Genomic DNA, 18,784 nt, shown 5'->3' with positions numbered 1-18,784 from the left:
TTGGACTTGATGAGGATGTTCTTTATAAAATTGTGAGAAGGTTGCTTCACTCTGATTGTGTGGAACTCGAAGGAAAGAAACTCCTAGTCAATTTCTACTTTCTCACAACGTTCAACGAGCATGAAGGTATACTTTTTATACAAACCGCTTGTGCATTGGGAATTGTGTAGCAAGTGCAATTCATCACTTGGGAAGCGGTTGCTCTTTTGGATCCAGAAAATGAAGTTCTAGATATTTCCATTTATCGCCTTAGCTTTGAAGAATTTCAACCTCTCTTAGAGCTCATCGATAGTCTACCTTTTGGTTTTGATCAAACAAATCAAGACCTCATTGAAGCTTGGATAATTGAAGAAGAAAATCTAGAGTGGTACTTTCTTACTTCTTCATTGTGTGTGAGTGTTTCTGAGTCTCTATTGTATCCCTTGTTATAACTCGTGTTGTAATCTTTCATAATAGTGAAAGCCAACGCCAAATGTCCGCATATCCTCTTTTCTTTGAAGAGCATGGAGAGGATACAGAATTATTTTTAGCAAATTTCAAGATGTCTTTCCATATTAAGAGGATAGTAACTGATCAAGAACGTGTAGAAATTCTTGAGGTAGTCCTTAGGAAGATGGTAGCACTTGGTTCGACTCTTTGCCTGAGGAAGTTAAGAAGAATTACATGGAAGTTGTGAATCGTTTCAAGAGATACTTCTTTGATCCTCAAAACACTCAAAAACTATGGAAAGACATTGTTTCTCATAAGCAAAAAGACTTAGATGACTACTACTTGTACAAGCAAGAGTTTCTACGTCTTTGGGCTCTATGAATACGAAATGTTGCCAACCTTGGTGATGGTGCATAATTTCCAAAGAAGGAGAGGTTCATAGCCGGACTCTTTCCTGATCTTAAGGTAAAGGTGGAGGCGGATGCACCTGCCACCTATGATGCAACTAAAATGAGAGCTTCCAAGAAGTATAGGAAACTCAAGTGCATAAGGGGAGAGGTTCCAATAAAAGGTCTTAGACTCAAAAGTAAGTCACAAGCATGGACATCTAGGGAGCTTCCTGAGGTAACGATTGAAGTGATTGAGAAGTTAAATGAATCTTTAAGCAGCTTGTGAATTCACCTTGCACAAGCTGTAGGTCCAAAGGGACAAGCAAAGAAGTCAGAAGAGCGAGAGCCATGACCTAGGAGAGTCTTGCAATGTTAGAATTGTGGAGAGTCTGAACATGGGATGTATAATTTTCCTTGGCCCTGTGGGGAGCCAGGGAGACATAACTTGAATTACCCAGTGATGAATGCAGGTGAAGGAATGGGTCAACAACCAAGGATTCTACAAAGGTCAAATGGAGCAAGACCACCTCCACAAGGGGTAGAAGGAGTTCCACCTTTGCTAGATCCAAATGTGCATGTGGTAGAGGTGACAAATTCAAATGAAATTGACATGGAAGCAAAAAAGCGTGGCCATGGAAAAGTAAAGAGAAAGAAGGAGTCACATCCGACAAAGTGACCATGCACGAGGCAAGAAGGCAAAGGAGACCAAGGGAGCCAAGAGGACTCGACGTGGTATCAACCTCCAAGACTTCCCTCTTGGACATGGTATGGTTCCATACAACCTGTTGGAAGACATGAAAGGTAAGGGTCATGATATCTCATGGCCTCAATATCTTGCATTATGTCCACAAGTTAGGAGAGATTTAATGAAGGCAGTTAACACTAGGATAAAGGTAAAAGAGAGTGTGCCTCTTGTAAAAATTGCACATGCTGAAATGAATGAGGATATTACACCTTTGCTAGATAGTTACATTAAAGGAAGGTTGGTTAGAAAAGGTCTAGTGGATGGGGGTACACAAGTTTGTGTCATGACAGAGGGACTCATGAAAAGACTAGGCATGCACATCCATGAGACGCCTGAAATCAAAGTGAAAATGGCAAACAATAGCAAGGCTAGGTGCTAGGCATTTGTTAAAATGTTTTTGTGGAGGCCTTTGGCATTAAGAAGACAATGGATTTCTATGTTATGTTGACCGAAGGAAATGGGTACCCATTTATCCTTGGAAGACCATGGCTAATGAAAATGAGAGCCTTGCAAGATTCGGAGAGTGGAAAGCTAATTTGCAGGAATAACAATCATAAAAAGGTTTTCTTTAACATGAAGGAGCAACACCAAGAGGAGTTCCATGACGAATCATCTCAAAGTGAGATGGAAGAGGACTGGACCGATAGCACTTTAGAAGAAGAAATTAGTGGCATCATTACTGAAGAGGAGTCTTACATCAAAGTCATGAGGGTAAGGTTTAAGCCAAGCAACCAAGAGACCTCTTGTCAAAGCTTGGAAGAGGTAGGTCCTCAAGAGAACCAGAATGTGCAAGACGAAGGAATGTTAGAAGGTATGCTATCTATGATACTTACAAAGGACGAAAGAGAGCAATTCAAATGTGTGCTAATGAAGTTTCCTAGGCTTTTTGCTAAAGACTACACAGATGTGTGTGGAGTAGATGTTGTTCAACACTAGATTGAGTTAAAGCTTGAGGCCACACCTAAAGCTCAGAAGCTACAAAGTCTAGGAGTTATCAAGGAGCAAGCTCTACTCAAGGAGGTAAGAAAGCTTATAGCAGCAGGTTTCATTTATCAAATGGAGAATTCAGAGTGGGTCTCTCTCGTAGTTGTCACTACCAAGAAGAACCACAAGTGGAGGGTGTGTGTGTTATCGACCACTAAATGAGGCAACAAAAAGAGATCACTTTCCCCTCCCATTTCAGGATGAGATACTAAATGAGGTAGCTGGTCACGAGAAATACACTGTGTGCGATGGCTACTCCGGTTAATTTCAAATAGGTATCGCATTGGAGGATCTATTGAAAACAACCTTCATCACTCCTTGGGCTTGTTATGGTTTTAGAGTCATGCCATTTGGCCTGACAAATGCTCCTGCAACTTTCCAACGCTTCATGAACATGGTGTTTCAAGCATTTTTTGGAAAGTCCATTAGGGTTTTTATTGTTAACTTTTTCATTTATAGTTCAAAATCATTACACCTACAGAAGGTAGAAGAAGGTTTGATAAAACTTTACGACATAGGAGGTCAACTCAATCCCGACAAATGTCACATAGGTGAGGATGAAGTGATTTTGCTTGGTCACTAGGTTTACTATAAAGGCATTGAGGTGGATCCTTCAAAGTCAAAGACTCTTATTGAGTTACCATCACCCAAGAGTCTTAAGGAGGTAATATCATTCATTCAAAAGGTGAAGTATATGTCATGCTTCATTCACTTAGCCTCAGAGTTACTTCACCCTTTGCAAAGTTGACACAACAAGTTGAGTTTGTCTGGTTTGATGAGCTTGAAGACTACTTTTGTAACATTAAAGTCATTCTGTCAGAATTACCAACATTCATGCCTCCTTGTTGGGAGTACACATGCTTTGTTAGCTCTAGTGTTGGGAAGGAAACAATTGGTAGTTTTATTACAACAAGATCCCAACAGTACCAGGATGCGAACCGTCTACTTTGCTTATAGGGTCATGAATGCCTTAGAGAGAGGCTACACAGAGGTAGAACTCATGATGCTTTCTCTCATGTTTGCGGTGAGAAATTTTAGATCCTACTTGCTACTAAAACCTTTTTGTAATTCTCATTGTAGAAAATTTATTCCCTTGGGTGTCATCTCAAATGAATCTTAGTACTAGGATCTCAAAGTGGATTATGGAGTTGCAAGAGTTCCAATACTCTTTCAAGGTAGAAGATAGTGTGCGTGCACAATTGGCAGGGATTATCACTTATAGGGTACATGAGAAGGAGATTAAGGTGCCTGAAGTAAAGACCCTACCATTGCCACCACTTAAAAGTATCCCTAATGCATTTACCTTGTTCTTTGATGGAGATTTTCGACGAGCCACAAGAAAAGCAGGGCAAGGGCTAGTGTTTCTCAACCCAAGAGGAGAGGTGGTCATGAAGGAGAAGGTCAATCTACCAGGTTCAACTAGCAACATTGAAGCAGAATACGACACACTACTTTATGGTTAAAAAATGTGCATTGGCCAAGGTATACAATATCTCATGGTAAAAGGGGATGCACTTCTCATTGTGAAGCAGATTTTAGGCATTTGGGCATGCAAAAATGAAAGACTAAGAGCCAAATTTCATGCCATCCGTAGGCTATTCAATAAATTTGAGGAGGTGCAACTATATCATATTCCTAGGAAACAAAATGAAGATGCCGATTTACTTGCACAACAAGCAGTTTACAGGTGTTGAGAAAGAAGTGCACATCATCATGATGGCAACAACGGTCAAGCAAACGAGGTACCAGGGATTGGAGTCATTGGCTCCCATTATTGGCTACATTTTGGAGGGCGAGTTTCGACAAGACTTCACAAAAGCTCAGAAGAGGAGAAGGCAAGCGTGTATCTATTCCTAGAAGGATCCCTCTATCAAAGAGGGAAGCATCAAGTGCAAAGAAGAGTACCAACTATTGAGGAAATTCCAACCATTTTAAAAGGTTTGCATGAAGAGGCATCTGACGGTCATTTTGCCCAAGAGTTAATTGTGAAGAAGATTTTGCTTGCAGGGTATGTTTGGCCAAGTCTGCATGTGGATGTCCAACAGTGGTGTAAAAGTTGTCACAATTGTCAAGTAAATGGGAACAGAAGATTGGTTTATGGTCCAAGGCAAATCGTGCTTGCAAATGGAGCCTTTGAAAAGTGGGGCATTGATTCTATGGGTCCTCTGCCTAGGACAAAAATGGTAAACTCTACACTAGTGGCTGTAGACTATATGACTAGGTGGATAGAATTACAAAGTGTTGCAAAGGTAAATGAGAGGACAGTGAGAAAATTCGTCTACACTCACATTTTTTGTAGATTGGCACACCTTTGGAGATTTTTTTTTATAATGGTCCAGGGTTTTGAAAGGGCTTGATCACAGAAGTCTGTGAAGAACTTCACATTCTACATCATCACAGTACACCTTACTATCCCTAGTCAAATGGTTTGGTAGAAAAATCTAATGGTGTCATTGCAGGCGTCAGAGATGGTGAAAAAAAAGACAAAGTTGTGGGATGAATTCTTGGATGGAGCATTGTAGGCACGTATAGGGAGACCATGGACTTCACCCCATTTCACTTGGGCTATGGTCAAGAGGCTTTGCAGCCTGTCGAGCTCAACATTCCAACAATGAGGCTTCATAGGAGAGATGCAAAAGATGATTAAGAGGTATGGGTGGATTGAATTCTTACATTGGTGGAGCTTGAGTGGAAAAGAGAAGCATCCTATGAGTGCTACAAGAGGAAAGCTACACAAACAAAGAAGAAGCTTGAAAAGAAACTGAAGAACAAAGGCATCAATGAAGGAGATCTTGTGCTGAGGTATGACGATCGACTCGATAATCGTTTTGATGCAAAGTTTGAAACTAGATGGCAGGGGCCATACATAGTCAAGAAGGCTTTCAATTCAAGTTACTATCAGCTTATGGACTTCAATGGTAAAGCGCACTCTAGAAAGGTAAACGGGTATTGCCTGAAGCCCTATTTGAGTCGCCTTCTACCAAAGGATCTACCAAAGATCTGTCAAAGGACAACTATCTCATGTAAGTTTTGTTGCATGAAGCAGTAGTGTAACGCAAGCCAGAATACCAAGGGGCCTAACAATGAAAATCTTGTCAAGGACTCAGAAGCACTCTCTTTGGAAAAGATGTTATATGATGGTACATGAATATACCATCATCCTGGGAGAGGGCTAATGATAGCCATTTTTCGGCTATCCAAATTGCCATAGTGAGCTACCTCACCCTACCAAAATCATCCAAACACTGTGGCTATCCCTACCATTTCATTGTACATAGACGTGTGTGAGTTAGGGGACTTTCCCCATATCTCCTTAAAATCCTTAGCTAGCTAGTCATTGGGGTAGTTGAGCCAAAAAAATAAAAAATAAAAAAATATCATGGCCTATTTGTGTGTAAATATTTCATTGTATATAGGGCCTAAATATAAGGAATTTTTATAATTATTTTGGTATTTATTTGAATATTTCTACATAGGTGTGCGTCATTTGCCTATGTATGCTATGTACATTGACTCACCATTACCATAATGTGTATTACCATTTTGTATACTCTTTATTCCATATAGAAATATTTTTATGCAAGCTTCTCTTATTTTTGGTGTAGATCCACCCCACCACAACTAGTTTTATTTGTGTGTATATTTTTTCAATATTGTGATTTTTTCCTTCCTACAATTATTCTCTTTTACACTCATAAATTAGAACACCAAAAATATTAATCTTTTTATGGTAGCCTCATAATGAGAGAGATTTATTTTTAAAGTTGACCCCTTTATATTTTTCCACCTATATTATTTATATTTTGACATGTACATATTTTTTAAACCCCTCAATATTTAATTTTCTTAGTTGTATTATTCACTTATATCATGAGCTCATCAATATCTTCAATTATAAACCTACAAAATAAGGTCAAGTATATGTGGCATGCATGCATGCATGCATTATGGAGGGTTCACTCTTGGAGGCATTCAAAAGAATTATCCAAAGAGGGACCCCACAAAGCCTTTGTGCAGTGGAAAAAGATAGTCGGTTTTGTAAAATTTTTAAAGGTCACTTGCTCTCCGAATTTGAAAAGGTGATAAAAATAAGATATGTACCTTGTGAGTTGAACTTTTGCCTCAAATTTTTTCATATTGTTTTGAGCTATGAGTTGTGAGGTAGGATTTAATTGGTGGACCCCAATTTTGCCCATGCCATGCAACCACACTCCTTCTTCCACTTTATCATTTTCCTCTTTCACACACACTTCTCCACTCATCATCTGCATCTCTCTCACCTATCCTCTCTACACCCTACTCACCATCTCATAAACTTTGAACAATAAGAGAAACCATGGTGAACTCATGCCTCCTACGCACACTTCCATTCCAAAATTGACCACCTAGTCTCATTTTTTCTCCTCCAAATTATCCATATCACTCAAAAAACCCACAAAATTCAGCCTCTTCTCTTGAAGAATAGCATCATGCTAATTGATTACTCATCTTCAATTACCTTGGCTCCCAAGGAAGGTCAAGAGTGGAGAAAAAATGTACCGTTAAAGCTAGTGGACCTTCAACAACCATCAAAACTGGCCCTACTCAACACACTTGGAGCATCAACATTGTAAGAAATCCATCTTTTCTTACCTCTTAAGCATTTATCTTATCTTTCTTATTTACAATGGATACTCCCATTGTAAATATCCAATTTCATTTGTAAATTCATAAAAATACTAACCCTACTAATCTACTAACACTAACCCACTATGAAAAGTCATATCACCTCCATTTCTCTCCTCTCTCTTTTCTTCATCTATCCCCACCAACTTCTTGATAATTCCAAGCAAAAAATAGATAAATGCTGAAAATCTAACCCAACCATGGTTAGAGGAATAACCCTAGCCCTCCAAAATGCTATAAAAGGAGGGTGTAGCTAGCACAAAAAAAGAGAATCCATAAGCAAGAGCACTATGCTATAGCTTTAGAAGCCAAGCTCAATCTCTTGAGAAGGAGCTCTTGAGTGAAATTTCATTGACTTATAGCACATGCATGTGTTGTATTAGGGGTGATTAGTAAGGGAGTTCTATGCCATTGTAAGAGAGAGTGATCATTCAATTGAGAGTAGGAAGCCTATATTTCTCCTACAAGTGTAAGCCCAACATGTTTCTAAATCAAGGAGGTGGATTTGGACCAAGCATGGCTACTTTGTCTTCCTTCTAATGCAAAGTCATGGATAACAATGATGTGGTAAGTATCTTGGTTGTTTTATTTAAGTTCTTGATAACTTGTCTCCGGGTGTTGTTATCAATTTAGCCATAAATCCCACATGCTGTAAGAGGGGGACATGGTGGAGAGGATTCCCCTGGCCTTAAGACAGTGATTGAGGTGGCTTGTCTTGTGATGTGTTGCGGTGTAAATTAGTCAAGCTATATTGAACAAATGCTAATCTCACTTTGATTGGTCATGACTGATTTGTAACAAGGTATTAGTGCAACAAGCACCCCCTTCTCTCTCTTTCTTACTTGTATACCCGTGTGTACTTGATCATTGTCGATACGTTCCAAAGAATCCTCTCTCTCTCTCTCTCTCTCTCTCTCTCTCTCTCTCTCTCTCTCCGTGTCCTAGTTCGCATCCAAAGCTAGGTGGTGCCCCAAATTTGCGTAGGATTAGGTTGCGGGTGTGTGTGTGTGTGTGTGTGTGTGTTGTTTTCTTCAACCCCAACCCAATTGAGCAGCACGGGAGCCTAAAAGGGTGCTTAGAGGCCACTCTTCTTGTTGCCCTCCCCGGACCACCTCAATATCTACAAACTCTCTCTCTACACCCTCTCTCTACTATCTCTTTCTACTCTCTATCTCTCTCTCGATACACTCTCTATCTCTTTTCTCTCTCTACTCTCTACATACTCTCTCTCTATACATATTCTAGCTTCTCTCTCTACTATCTCTCTACACACACTCTCTCTATCTCTTTTCTCTCTCTGCTATCCAAATACTCTCTCTCTCTCTATCTACATACTCTTTGTACTCTCTAACTTCTCTCTCTACACTCTATTACTATCTCTATCCTCTCAAGAGCGGGAGAGATGGAGATGAATGTTGTTGCGGGTACGGTGGCGGTAAGTTTTGAAGAGCAAGGTATGCCACGTTTTATGCCCAAAACCGTGGCATACCTTGCTTTTGTTGTTGATTCAAAGAGTTATGGGTGCAAGTAGAGCCAACGTTTTGCGTTGTGCGCAGTGCGAGAACCTAAGAGTGCTTTGAAGAAGAGCCGCTACTTAAGACTGCTTTGAAGAGGAGATCCTTTATTATGCTCCTTGCTCAACAGGTCTTCATGACAAGAGAGCTCCTCGCCATCACTATGTAAAGCTCTTTAGAATATTCCATAAATGCATGGATGTAGTTGCTTGGGTGAAATTCATGTAGTGTTAAACGGAAGAGTGCAAGCCTCTTTTGTTTTGTGCATGATATGTGTCTTTTTTACAGGCCACCATTAGTGACAGAGCGGTCACACGCCTTGTGCAACCTGATTTATCCAAATAACTATCATTTCATGTCCCAATACCAATTTTTTCATCGTTTTTCTCAAAATAAAATCGATGCTCTTTAAAAAAAAATCACAAGCAAAATAAAAAGAAGTGACCAAATTTGAATATTTCAACACCAAGCATAGTGAGGTAATATAGCTCGTAATAGTAGCATGGATAAACATGATATGGCAACAGTAATAGTCGTGGTAATAACTATGATAATATTTAAAGTGTAAAAAATTGCCTCTCAACCCCCTCTCTCTTCTTTGGCCAACCCATTTTGGACTCTCTTCCTACAAAACATAGTAAAGGACCGTGGCAACGTTTCCGAAGTTTCATAGTGATGGAACATTTCCAAAAATCTGAAAGCTTAGCTTCGGCACCATTTTTGATGACACAGGTTCCTAACTTCAAATCCTTTGTCAAACGGTACATGTGTGATTGACAAGATGCTCTAGTTGGACATTCTAAGCCACTTCAATTTTGTTTCTATATGCAAGGTAAAATCCCAATAATGCAATACAAAACTCACTCCATATCACTTGATTGGATGCCATGGGAGTCAGAAATTGAGTTGTGGAAAAAAGATAATAAAGAAAAACCAAAATTGCCAATAGGCTGTCCAGATGTGGTACCTATAGCAGACTGTGTGAGGAATAGTCTTCTAGTTATTCAAGGGATTATGACTCAATTCTGGAATATATGTTTTTCTATTAAAGGGAAAGGGCCACGATTCTACGAAATACATGGAGCCAGTTATTATTTATTGGCAAAACATAATTAGTGAGCTTGAACAACCAACCAACAAAAACATTGATGAATATACAACATTTTGGCCAAAGAATACAGGGAGTTATTAATTGCAATAGATGGAGGAATACAGAGATGAGTTTCAAGGATATGAAGAATTGAATGATCACTTTGTTCATCCTCAAAGTGCAAGGCCACAGACACACACACACACACACACACACAAAGCAGAGAAAATTATGCGGAGCATGTGATAAACCACTGGAAAGAAGAGCCCTACCTTCTGCATTCGCTCAGAGCAGCACACTCAACAAGCTTCGACTCAAAAAATGTATCGCGACAACTAAGAAGTAGAAACAACATCCGGAACACGAAAGTAGTACGGCCCACACAATCACACCCGGTACACGCATGACAGACCCAGGACCTCGCCAAGCTCCGAGTGCACCAAAAAGTAGGCGGTGATATAAAGAAAGAGAGAGAACCCAATGAAAGGGTACCCAAAACTTGACTCAACGCCTTAAAGCATGGCAGGCCAAAAATGAGCATGCCGCTCCTCCCCAACTCCTCCCCGTGGTCAGCATGGAGCCTGTGTTGCCAGCTTGCCATCGACGGCGAGCGCGTAGGCTGTGTTTACATTCCCTATCGTGGCCCCCTGCGCCTCCCCCGGCGAGTCTTTTCATTCCCTCTACTTTTCACTGAAACCTTCAATTACCATCATCCCAGATTCCCATTGGGTTCAAGATCGTAACGACATGCTCTGACCAGCTTCACCATAGCATAGCTTGGACACAACGAAGCACAAACACCACAGACGAAGAAGGTGGAGAACATGCAAGAGCTTATAGCGTGTGAAGCTCTGCTACGAAAAGAGGACACCGTCGAGCTCTGGAGTGAAAAGCGCCGAACAGCCCACACTCGTAGCAGAAGAGACGTGTGATGTGTGGTAAGAACCGCTGTTTGCAGCAATGAAGGCAACACAAGAGGAAGAGAATGCGTTTTTCTTTTGTGAGCTTAGTTAAAGACTGTGCTAAGAAGAAGGATTTGTACCAAGGTAGTAGGATACATGCTGATATTCGAGATAGTGGGTTACTTGAAAAGAACGTGAACTTGGGGAACATGTTGGTCAGTATGTATGTCAAGTGTGGTGCACCTGTCAAGGCGCAACAAGTCTTTGACGAGCTTCCTGTGCGGGACGTCGTCTCTTGGAACGCACTGATTGCAGGATATGCCCAACAGGGGCAGGGCCAGGAAGCTCTGCACTGTTTTCAGCAGATGCGTAGGGAGGGCTTCTCTCCAGATGCAATCACCTATGTGTGCATCTTGAAGGCATGCGGTTCTATGCAAGATGCTGATATGGGCATAACAATTCACACTGATATTGTTAGTCTGGGGATGTTAAAAAATAATGTCGTGCTTGGCACTGCCTTGGTCGACATGTATTCGAAATGTGGTTTACTTCAGAAAGCACAAAGAGTGCTTGAGGAGATTCGTGTTCGAGACGTCGTCTCGTGGAATGCACTGATTGCAGGATATGCGCAACAGGAGCAGGGCCAGGAAGCTCTGGGTTGTTTTCAGCAAATGCAAAGTCAGGGCGTCTCTCCAGATGCAATCACCTATGCGTGCATTTTGAAGGCATGTGGCTCTACGCAAGATGCTGATATCGGCATACAAATTCACGCTGATATTGTTAGTCAGGGAATGTTGAAAAACGACATCGTGCTTGGCACTGCCTTGGTCGACATGTACGCCAAATGTGGTTTACTTCAGAAAGCACAAAGTGTGCTTGAGGAGCTTCGTGTTCGGGGCGTCGTCTCGTGGAATGCACTGATTGCAGGATATGCCCAACAGGAGCAGGTCAAGGAAGCTCTGGGCTGTTTTCAGCGGATGCGAAGCGAGGGCGTCTCTCCAGATGCAATCACCTACGTGTGCGTTTTGAAGGCATGTGGCTCTACGCAAGATGCTGACATGGGCATAAAAGTTCACGATGATATTGTTAGACAGGGGCTGTTGCAAAAAAATGTCGTGCTTGGCACTGCCTTGGTCGACATGTATGCCAAATGTGGTTTACTTCAGGAGGCACAAAGAGTGCTTGAGGAGCTTAGTTTCCGGGATGTCGTCTCGTGGAATGCACTGATTGCAGGTTATGCCCAACAGGAGCAGGGCAAGGAAGCTTTGGGCTGCTTTCAGCCGATGCGAATCGAGGGCATCTCTCCAGATGCAATCACCTACACGTGCATCTTGAAGGCCTGTGGCTCCACGCAAGATGCTGATACGGGCACAAAAATTCACGATGATATTGTTAGACAGGGGCTGTTGCAAAACAATGTTGTGCTTGGCAATGCCTTGATTGATATGTATGCCAAATGTGGTGCACTTCAGAAAGCACAAAGGGTTCTCGAGGAGCTTCCTGTTCGGAACGTGGAATCTTGGAATACATTAATTGCGGGATATGTGCTACAGGGGCAGGGCCAGGAAACTCTAGGCTGTTTTCAGCAGATGCAAAACGAGGGCATCTCTCCAGATGCAATCACCTACGCGTGCATCTTGAAGGCCTGCGGCTCTATACCAGACGCTGATATGGGCATACAAATTCACACTGATATTGTTAGTCAGGGGATGTTGAAAAACAATGTCATGCTTGGCAGTGCCTTGGTTGACATGTATGCGAAATGTGGTTTAGTTCACAAAGCACAAAGAGTGCTTGAGGAGCTTCGTGCTCGGGACGTTGTCTCGTGGAATGCACTGATTGCAGGATATGCCCAACAGGAGCAGGGCAATGAATCTCTGGGCTGTTTTCAGCGGATGCGAAGTGAGGGCGTCTCTCCAGATGCAATCACCTACGGGTGCATTTTGAAGGCATGTGGCTCTATGCAAGATGCTGATATGGGCATACAAATTCACGCTGATATTGTTAGTCAGGGAATGTTGAAAAACGACGTCGTGCTTGGCAATGCCTTGGTTGACATGTACGCCAAATGTGGTTTACTTCAGAAAGCTCAAAGAGTGCTTGAGGAGCTTTGTGTCCGGGGCGTTGTCTCGTGGAATGCACTGATTGCAGGATATGCCCAACAGGAGCAGGGCAAGGAAGCTCTGGGCTGTTTTCAGCGGATGCGAAGTGAGGGTGTCTCTCCAGATGCAATCACCTACGCGTGCGTTTTGAAGGCATGTGGCTCTGCACAGGATGCTGATATGGGCATAAAAGTTCACGATGATATTGTTAGACAGGGGCTGTTGAAAAACGACGTCGTGCTTGGCAATGCCTTGGTCGACATGTACGCCAAATGTGGTTTACTTCAGAAAGCACAAAGAGTGCTTGAGGAGCTTTCTGTCTGGGATGTTATTTCTTGGAATGCATTGATTGCGGGCTACGTGCAAGAGGGTCAGGGCCAGGAAGCTTTGAGCTGTTTTCAGCGGATGCAATGGGAGGGCCTTTCTCCTGATGCAATCACCTACGTCTGCATTTTGAAGGCATGTGGCTCTATGCAAGATGCTGATATGGGCACAAAAATTCACTATGATATTGTTAGTCAGGGGCTCTTGCAACAAAATGTCGTGCTTGGCATTGTCTTGGTCGATATGTATGCCAGATGTGGTGCACTTCAGAAAGCACAAAAAGTGCTTGAGGAGCTTCCTATCCGGAATGTGGACTCTTGGAATGCATTGATTGCAGGATATGCTGAACAAGGGCAGGGCCAGGAAGCTCTGGGCTGTTTTCAGCAGATGCAAAGTGAGTGTATCTCTCCAAATTCAGTCACCTATGCTTTTGTCTTGAAGGCTATGCTTACATCTTGAAGGCATGTGGCATTATGCAAGATGCTGACATTCATGATGAGATTATTAAATCAAGCGAGAGGTGTCACTCAAGTGCTGTGCAAACATGGACGAAAGTAACACAAGGGGCAAGCATTCAGTCCACACGCTAAGCCAGAAAGTTAGTATCTCAATGTTGGTACCACCCGTACAGATCGGAATTGAGCTTGAATGAGCTAATGCACAATGCATTGCTTTACTTGATAAAAATGCTAAGAAGAATCTAGTCTCTCAACATATTTGGAGGATACTTTGTCAACCACAACTACAGACCCCATTTGAAGTGAAGACTAGCAATGTCATGCCATGCATTGATAAAGAGGATTTCTTCGTTGCAAATTGGAGCATTTAGTCCCATTTTGAGGAAACTGAACTTCACGTGGCAAGTCAAGGGAATTTACATGTTGATGTGGTCCGTGGTCAATGCTTACCTGCTCCAAATTTCAGGATGGACAACTTGGTACTGGATACCTGAGCTCCACTGGTAGCCTTCAAAAAACAGCAAAGAAACAGATTTATCAACGAAAAGTACCCTTCACCCAGGGCGATGCAAAGCCAAGTCTTGGTGATGAAAGTACTAGTCCAAGATAAATAAGTGACGGTGATGAGCCTTGATGGGCTGAAGACCAGTTAAGAGTAGAAAGCAACTCAATGGGTGGCTTACTACAGAGAAGTCTTTGGAGGCAAAAGAAAACATGAATGACAATTACAACAGACCAATTCAAGCCACAACAAAAAGAGGACATTATCCACTATGTCTATAGGAGGCAAAGCTTACATGTCAGCATTTCAACAGTACTGCACTTTGTTAATATTCTAAACGATCATAAAACATTGAAATGACAAATGGTTGCAGCTAAACCTATAAAAAAAAGACACACCGACACAATTCATAGTCTCACTCTCATGTTTGTTGGTAAAATTCTTATTCTTAAATAATATAAATGTGTGATCCAAGTAAGCTTGACGTATCCCCAACTTGCTGGATACACGTTCCTCTTTTTGTTTACATATAGATGTCACATTTTTAAAACTCCATTAGGGTCGAATTTTTGTTTTAATGCTTGTCATATTTCTCTGTTCGTTGTTTAGAATACCTACAAGAAGTTGCATAGAGATCTAAAGGTTTGGTAGTATATATTTGATGGTATGCAGTAGTCATGGTGGTCCATAATATTTGGTGTCGGTATGTGTGATTGTTGGTAGGTCCAAAAAAGTCAAGATGGAAGGCGCTTTTTGAGAAGTGGGCACGATGACTATTGGCCCAAAGACGGAGCTTTGACACTTCTCAAAACTTTGAATACATATAACAATTTGATACAGAAAGAATATTGGTTCACTCCGTTCATCAAATTGTGGAAGGTGAATTGGTCAGAAGAGAGATGGTTGAAGATTGTAAACATCTTAGAAGTTAAATGGCCAAGCTTTATGAAATTTTTTACGAGGAAAGTGTTTTGGGGAGCTATCCAGATTGAGAATAAGATTCTTGCAAGAGGGCTTGGCACAAACACTTTCTTTGGGTGCAAAAGAGCTTCAAAGGATCCCCTACATCTCTTCAAAAGATGCCCTTCTACGTGAGGTCTCACTGTAAAATTTGCAAATGGGTGCAGAAGACCTTGAAGGTTCTCTTATTTGGGAACAACCTTGTTCTAGGAGGGAGAATAATTCGAAACCAAGCTATTCTAGTGTGCACTCAGAAAACCAAATACTTCTATGTAAAATAGATATGGAAAGATCAAAATCTTGGAGTCTTTGAGAGAAATAGGGTCAAGAATGGGTCAGTTGTGCAAGCAAAAGAATGGAAGCATGCACTAAGTTACATTTGCTACTAGGATGGTGCCTTGTAATAGAAATAAATTCATTGGCTGACGGCTACTAGATTAGGAAAAATCTAGGATCCCTAGCTTCAAAATTGTACTATCCCATTTTGGAAATGTTGTCCTCTCAAGGTGCATGTAGTGCTTGAGATTGATTGTACATTCTTTGTCAAGTTAATACCGAGGGGATTTTGTTAGACCTGAGGTAAGACTGGGCAGGCCAAGGGCTGAGATAGACATGCGGTAAAGGGGGTTTTAAAAATAGCAGGGCCAAGGGTCTATATAGGGCATGGCTGGGTCTTTATTTGCACGAGCTAGTCCCCTCTGTCTCAGAATGGTATATGGGATATGGAGTCTTGGGATAATTTGTTCTCTGTTGCTCCTCTTAAGCTTTGTGGACAAACTAGTAATATGTTGGTCAAATCATGGAGAGATGTATGTTCTAAGCTTATGTGGGCTAGTAGAGCTAGCTACATAGGTAATTCATTTAGGAGTGGAATCTTGTTTTTGGAGCCTTGTGTTAAAAAAACCTCTTGCTTTGTTACTAGGGAAGAAAGCCCTCACCCTCTTCAAAAGAAAGGTAAGTGTAATTGAACAAGTTGTGGACTCTAACAGCTAGCTGATTGCCTTTTTTGTTGCCAGGAGGCTCTTCAAATTGGCCAATGGTCTAAGGGTGGCATGGGTCTACTTTGTGCATTTGTGTTCAACATTCAAAACTCCTTATAGTCACAATAAAAATCAAATATTTTGGGATTGGGAGTTACCAAACTCTTCAGCCAATTGGTGGACATCTACTACTTGGGTCTTTTATCAGATGCTTTTGCTTGGCAGTTCAATTCATAGCAGATGTAATAGGATTTGGGGCTTTTCAAACAGTAAGCAGTGGTGGATGCAAAGGATTCAACTCAACTGGGATGTACAATGTGCTTACAAGCACAAAGTCTTTATGTGGAGAATTTTGTGGTAGGTGCTTTACCAATTGGGGAATTGTTGGCAAGAAAAAATGTAATGCAAAAAGATTATGTCAGATGTAATAAGTTGGAAACTATGTTGCAAAGGGTGTTTTAGGCTTCTCAGAGAGGATTTCAAGTAGTAAAACACTTCCCATGCCATTTTGAATGGAGGCATTTGGACTAAATGCTTCCCCAACTTCCTTCAAGATTCGATCATTGGAATCACTTCACAGTGGGAATGATGACAAAATAAAGGTGGGTCCATTATCTTTTTGAGTGGAAAACTAAGCAAACGGCACTCATGTGCACAATACAAGGGAGCTAGAGAGAGAGAGAGAGAGAGAGAGAGAGAGAGAGAGAGAGTGCTAGCTTGTTTGAGAGCAGACTGGTCAACTGCACGTAGGCGGATGACCTAGAGGTTCTTGTTTATATGAGCTTGTTTGAGAGCCTAGTCGTCCTTTGTGTGCATGGACGACCTAGAGGATGTAGTCCTGATCTTGGTAATATACGAGAGAGAGAGAGAGAGAGAGAGAGAGAGAGAGAGAGAGAGAGAGAGAGAGAGAGAGAGAGAGAGAGAGAGAGAGAGAGAGAGAGAGAGAGATGAAATGAAATGAAATGATATATTAACGTCTTCAAAAGGGTAAAGTGACCTATAAGATAAAAGAGTTTACAAATGGTGAATTTGATACAATGTTTCTGTAAAAGACTGAAAAGTGAAACTGAACTGAGCTAAAGTGAATGAAATGAAATGAAAGTCTGACATGCTGGAATCAAGATCCTATCCTATGATATCCAACATCAGTCTCTGGCAGTGCTCATTAATGTCCTCCTAAGTGAGTACTCTAGCTAGGTGTCTCCCATGTCATGCCAGAATAGTCAAGACCCTCTGACGTAGCTTGCACCGATGTCTCAATGACCCTCAAAATTGTGAGCGTCTGGATCTCGCAAGCTCATTGGCCTTGTCAGTTAGTGTACCTTTGGTATAGGTGGACTTTGAAGTCTTCGATGCCTGCTCATCTAAATGTCACGCATGTAGTCTGAAAAAATCAGTGATCTCCCTCTGTGAGTGTCTCCTATTGTTTGGTCTCCTCAAGAAGCTCTCCCAATGTCTGCGTAGCTCCAATAAAAATAGCCCAATGCATCGCTGATCTTGATATCTCATAACTTTTTTTAGTGGTCCAAAACCCTCTCGGAATAGGCAGTGGAAACGGCCTTGTATCTCATAGTAGAGTGGGCAGTGATAGATGTGATGTAGCTCTGTCTTTGTCTCTATATGGCATAGCTACCATATCCTGGCCTCTGCTGGTACTTCTCTAAATCTACCTATCTGAATCTCTAACTAATGTGACGATGTGTGCATCTGACCAATAGAACGTCGTAATCCATGGGATAAATGCGTGTCCACGTAGGCGGGTTTGATCACAAAACCATCCTCTGTAATCTCAAGGAGATGCTCTATGTAGAAATCCATCTTCGTGCCAAGCACACGCATAGGCTGTATCAATGTCATCCTAGTGTCTAACTGAATCAAGTCTTGTCTGATGAGCTGAGTGATCTCGGTCCGTGTGAGAGACAAGGAGGGCGCGTCCACAGCGAATACCCACTGAATAATGGAAAGGGGGTAGTCTATCCATGTCAAGACCATGCATCTTGAACCAAGATATCATCTGTGTATACCAACAAGAGGTGTCTCCCTGTGAGGAAAGCTGTCAAGAAGACGCCAAATCTAGATGGGCATATCTGTCTCTAGGGAGATCCTAGATATTGTGCATGAAAGAAATGTATCTGGTGAGAGCCTCGATGAATAGTGATGGAGCAGCGAGCTTTGCATGGATAATCTCATGTGGTACAGAGGGCTTGGCCCTAATCATCCAAGAAATCATAAAGACCTGAGGCCTCTCCATGCACTTCCATCCATCAGTACTGCCAGTGTGCCTATGGCAGTCTACTAATAGCCCCCAAATCTTCACCCCATAAAGCATAGCTGATGTGACCAAAGTGTCAAAAATCCTTAGTTTTGCTCAAGGTCCTTTAAATTGAACCTGCAAACACATCCTCTCCATCTTCCCTAAAGATGCATACACTCTCGTTAGCCTAGTCTCTATTGCTCTCCTCAAAGAAAACACCGGGCCACTAAAGACCACACCAAGGTAAGTGTATGCATCTGTATATTCCACCATCTCCTGACCGTATGCAAAGGTAGGTGTAGATTGCCTGACCCATTGTGGTGTGGTGTTGAACACCATATCCTTGGTCTTTCCAAGGTTCACCGATAAGCCGCTATCACTAGCAAATGTGTGCAATGTATCCAAATGTTGTTGCATTCCCTTTGGCAAATATGAGATCAACACAGCATCATCTGCATTTAGTAGCAATGAGATCCAGGTGCCTGC

At 41.8% G+C, this 18,784-nt stretch overlaps 1 protein-coding gene across 1 annotated transcript; it reads left to right on the top strand.

Moving 5' to 3' along the window:
- The first annotated feature begins 10,315 nt into the window (after positions 1-10,315).
- Positions 10,316-14,376, top strand: LOC147462842 (pentatricopeptide repeat-containing protein At4g18520, chloroplastic-like). The gene has a single exon (XM_086485725.1). The coding sequence runs from the start codon at positions 10,802-10,804 to the stop codon at positions 13,601-13,603; it is 2,802 nt and encodes a 933-aa protein (XP_086341851.1). The 5' UTR covers positions 10,316-10,801; the 3' UTR covers positions 13,604-14,376.
- Positions 14,377-18,784: the final 4,408 nt, after the last annotated feature.

This window comes from Adiantum capillus-veneris, chromosome 2, assembly GCF_014529385.1.
Source record: "Adiantum capillus-veneris isolate H3 chromosome 2, ASM1452938v2, whole genome shotgun sequence".
NCBI classification, from domain to species: Eukaryota; Viridiplantae; Streptophyta; class Polypodiopsida; order Polypodiales; family Pteridaceae; genus Adiantum; species Adiantum capillus-veneris.
This window is presented reverse-complemented; position numbering and strand designations above follow the sequence as displayed.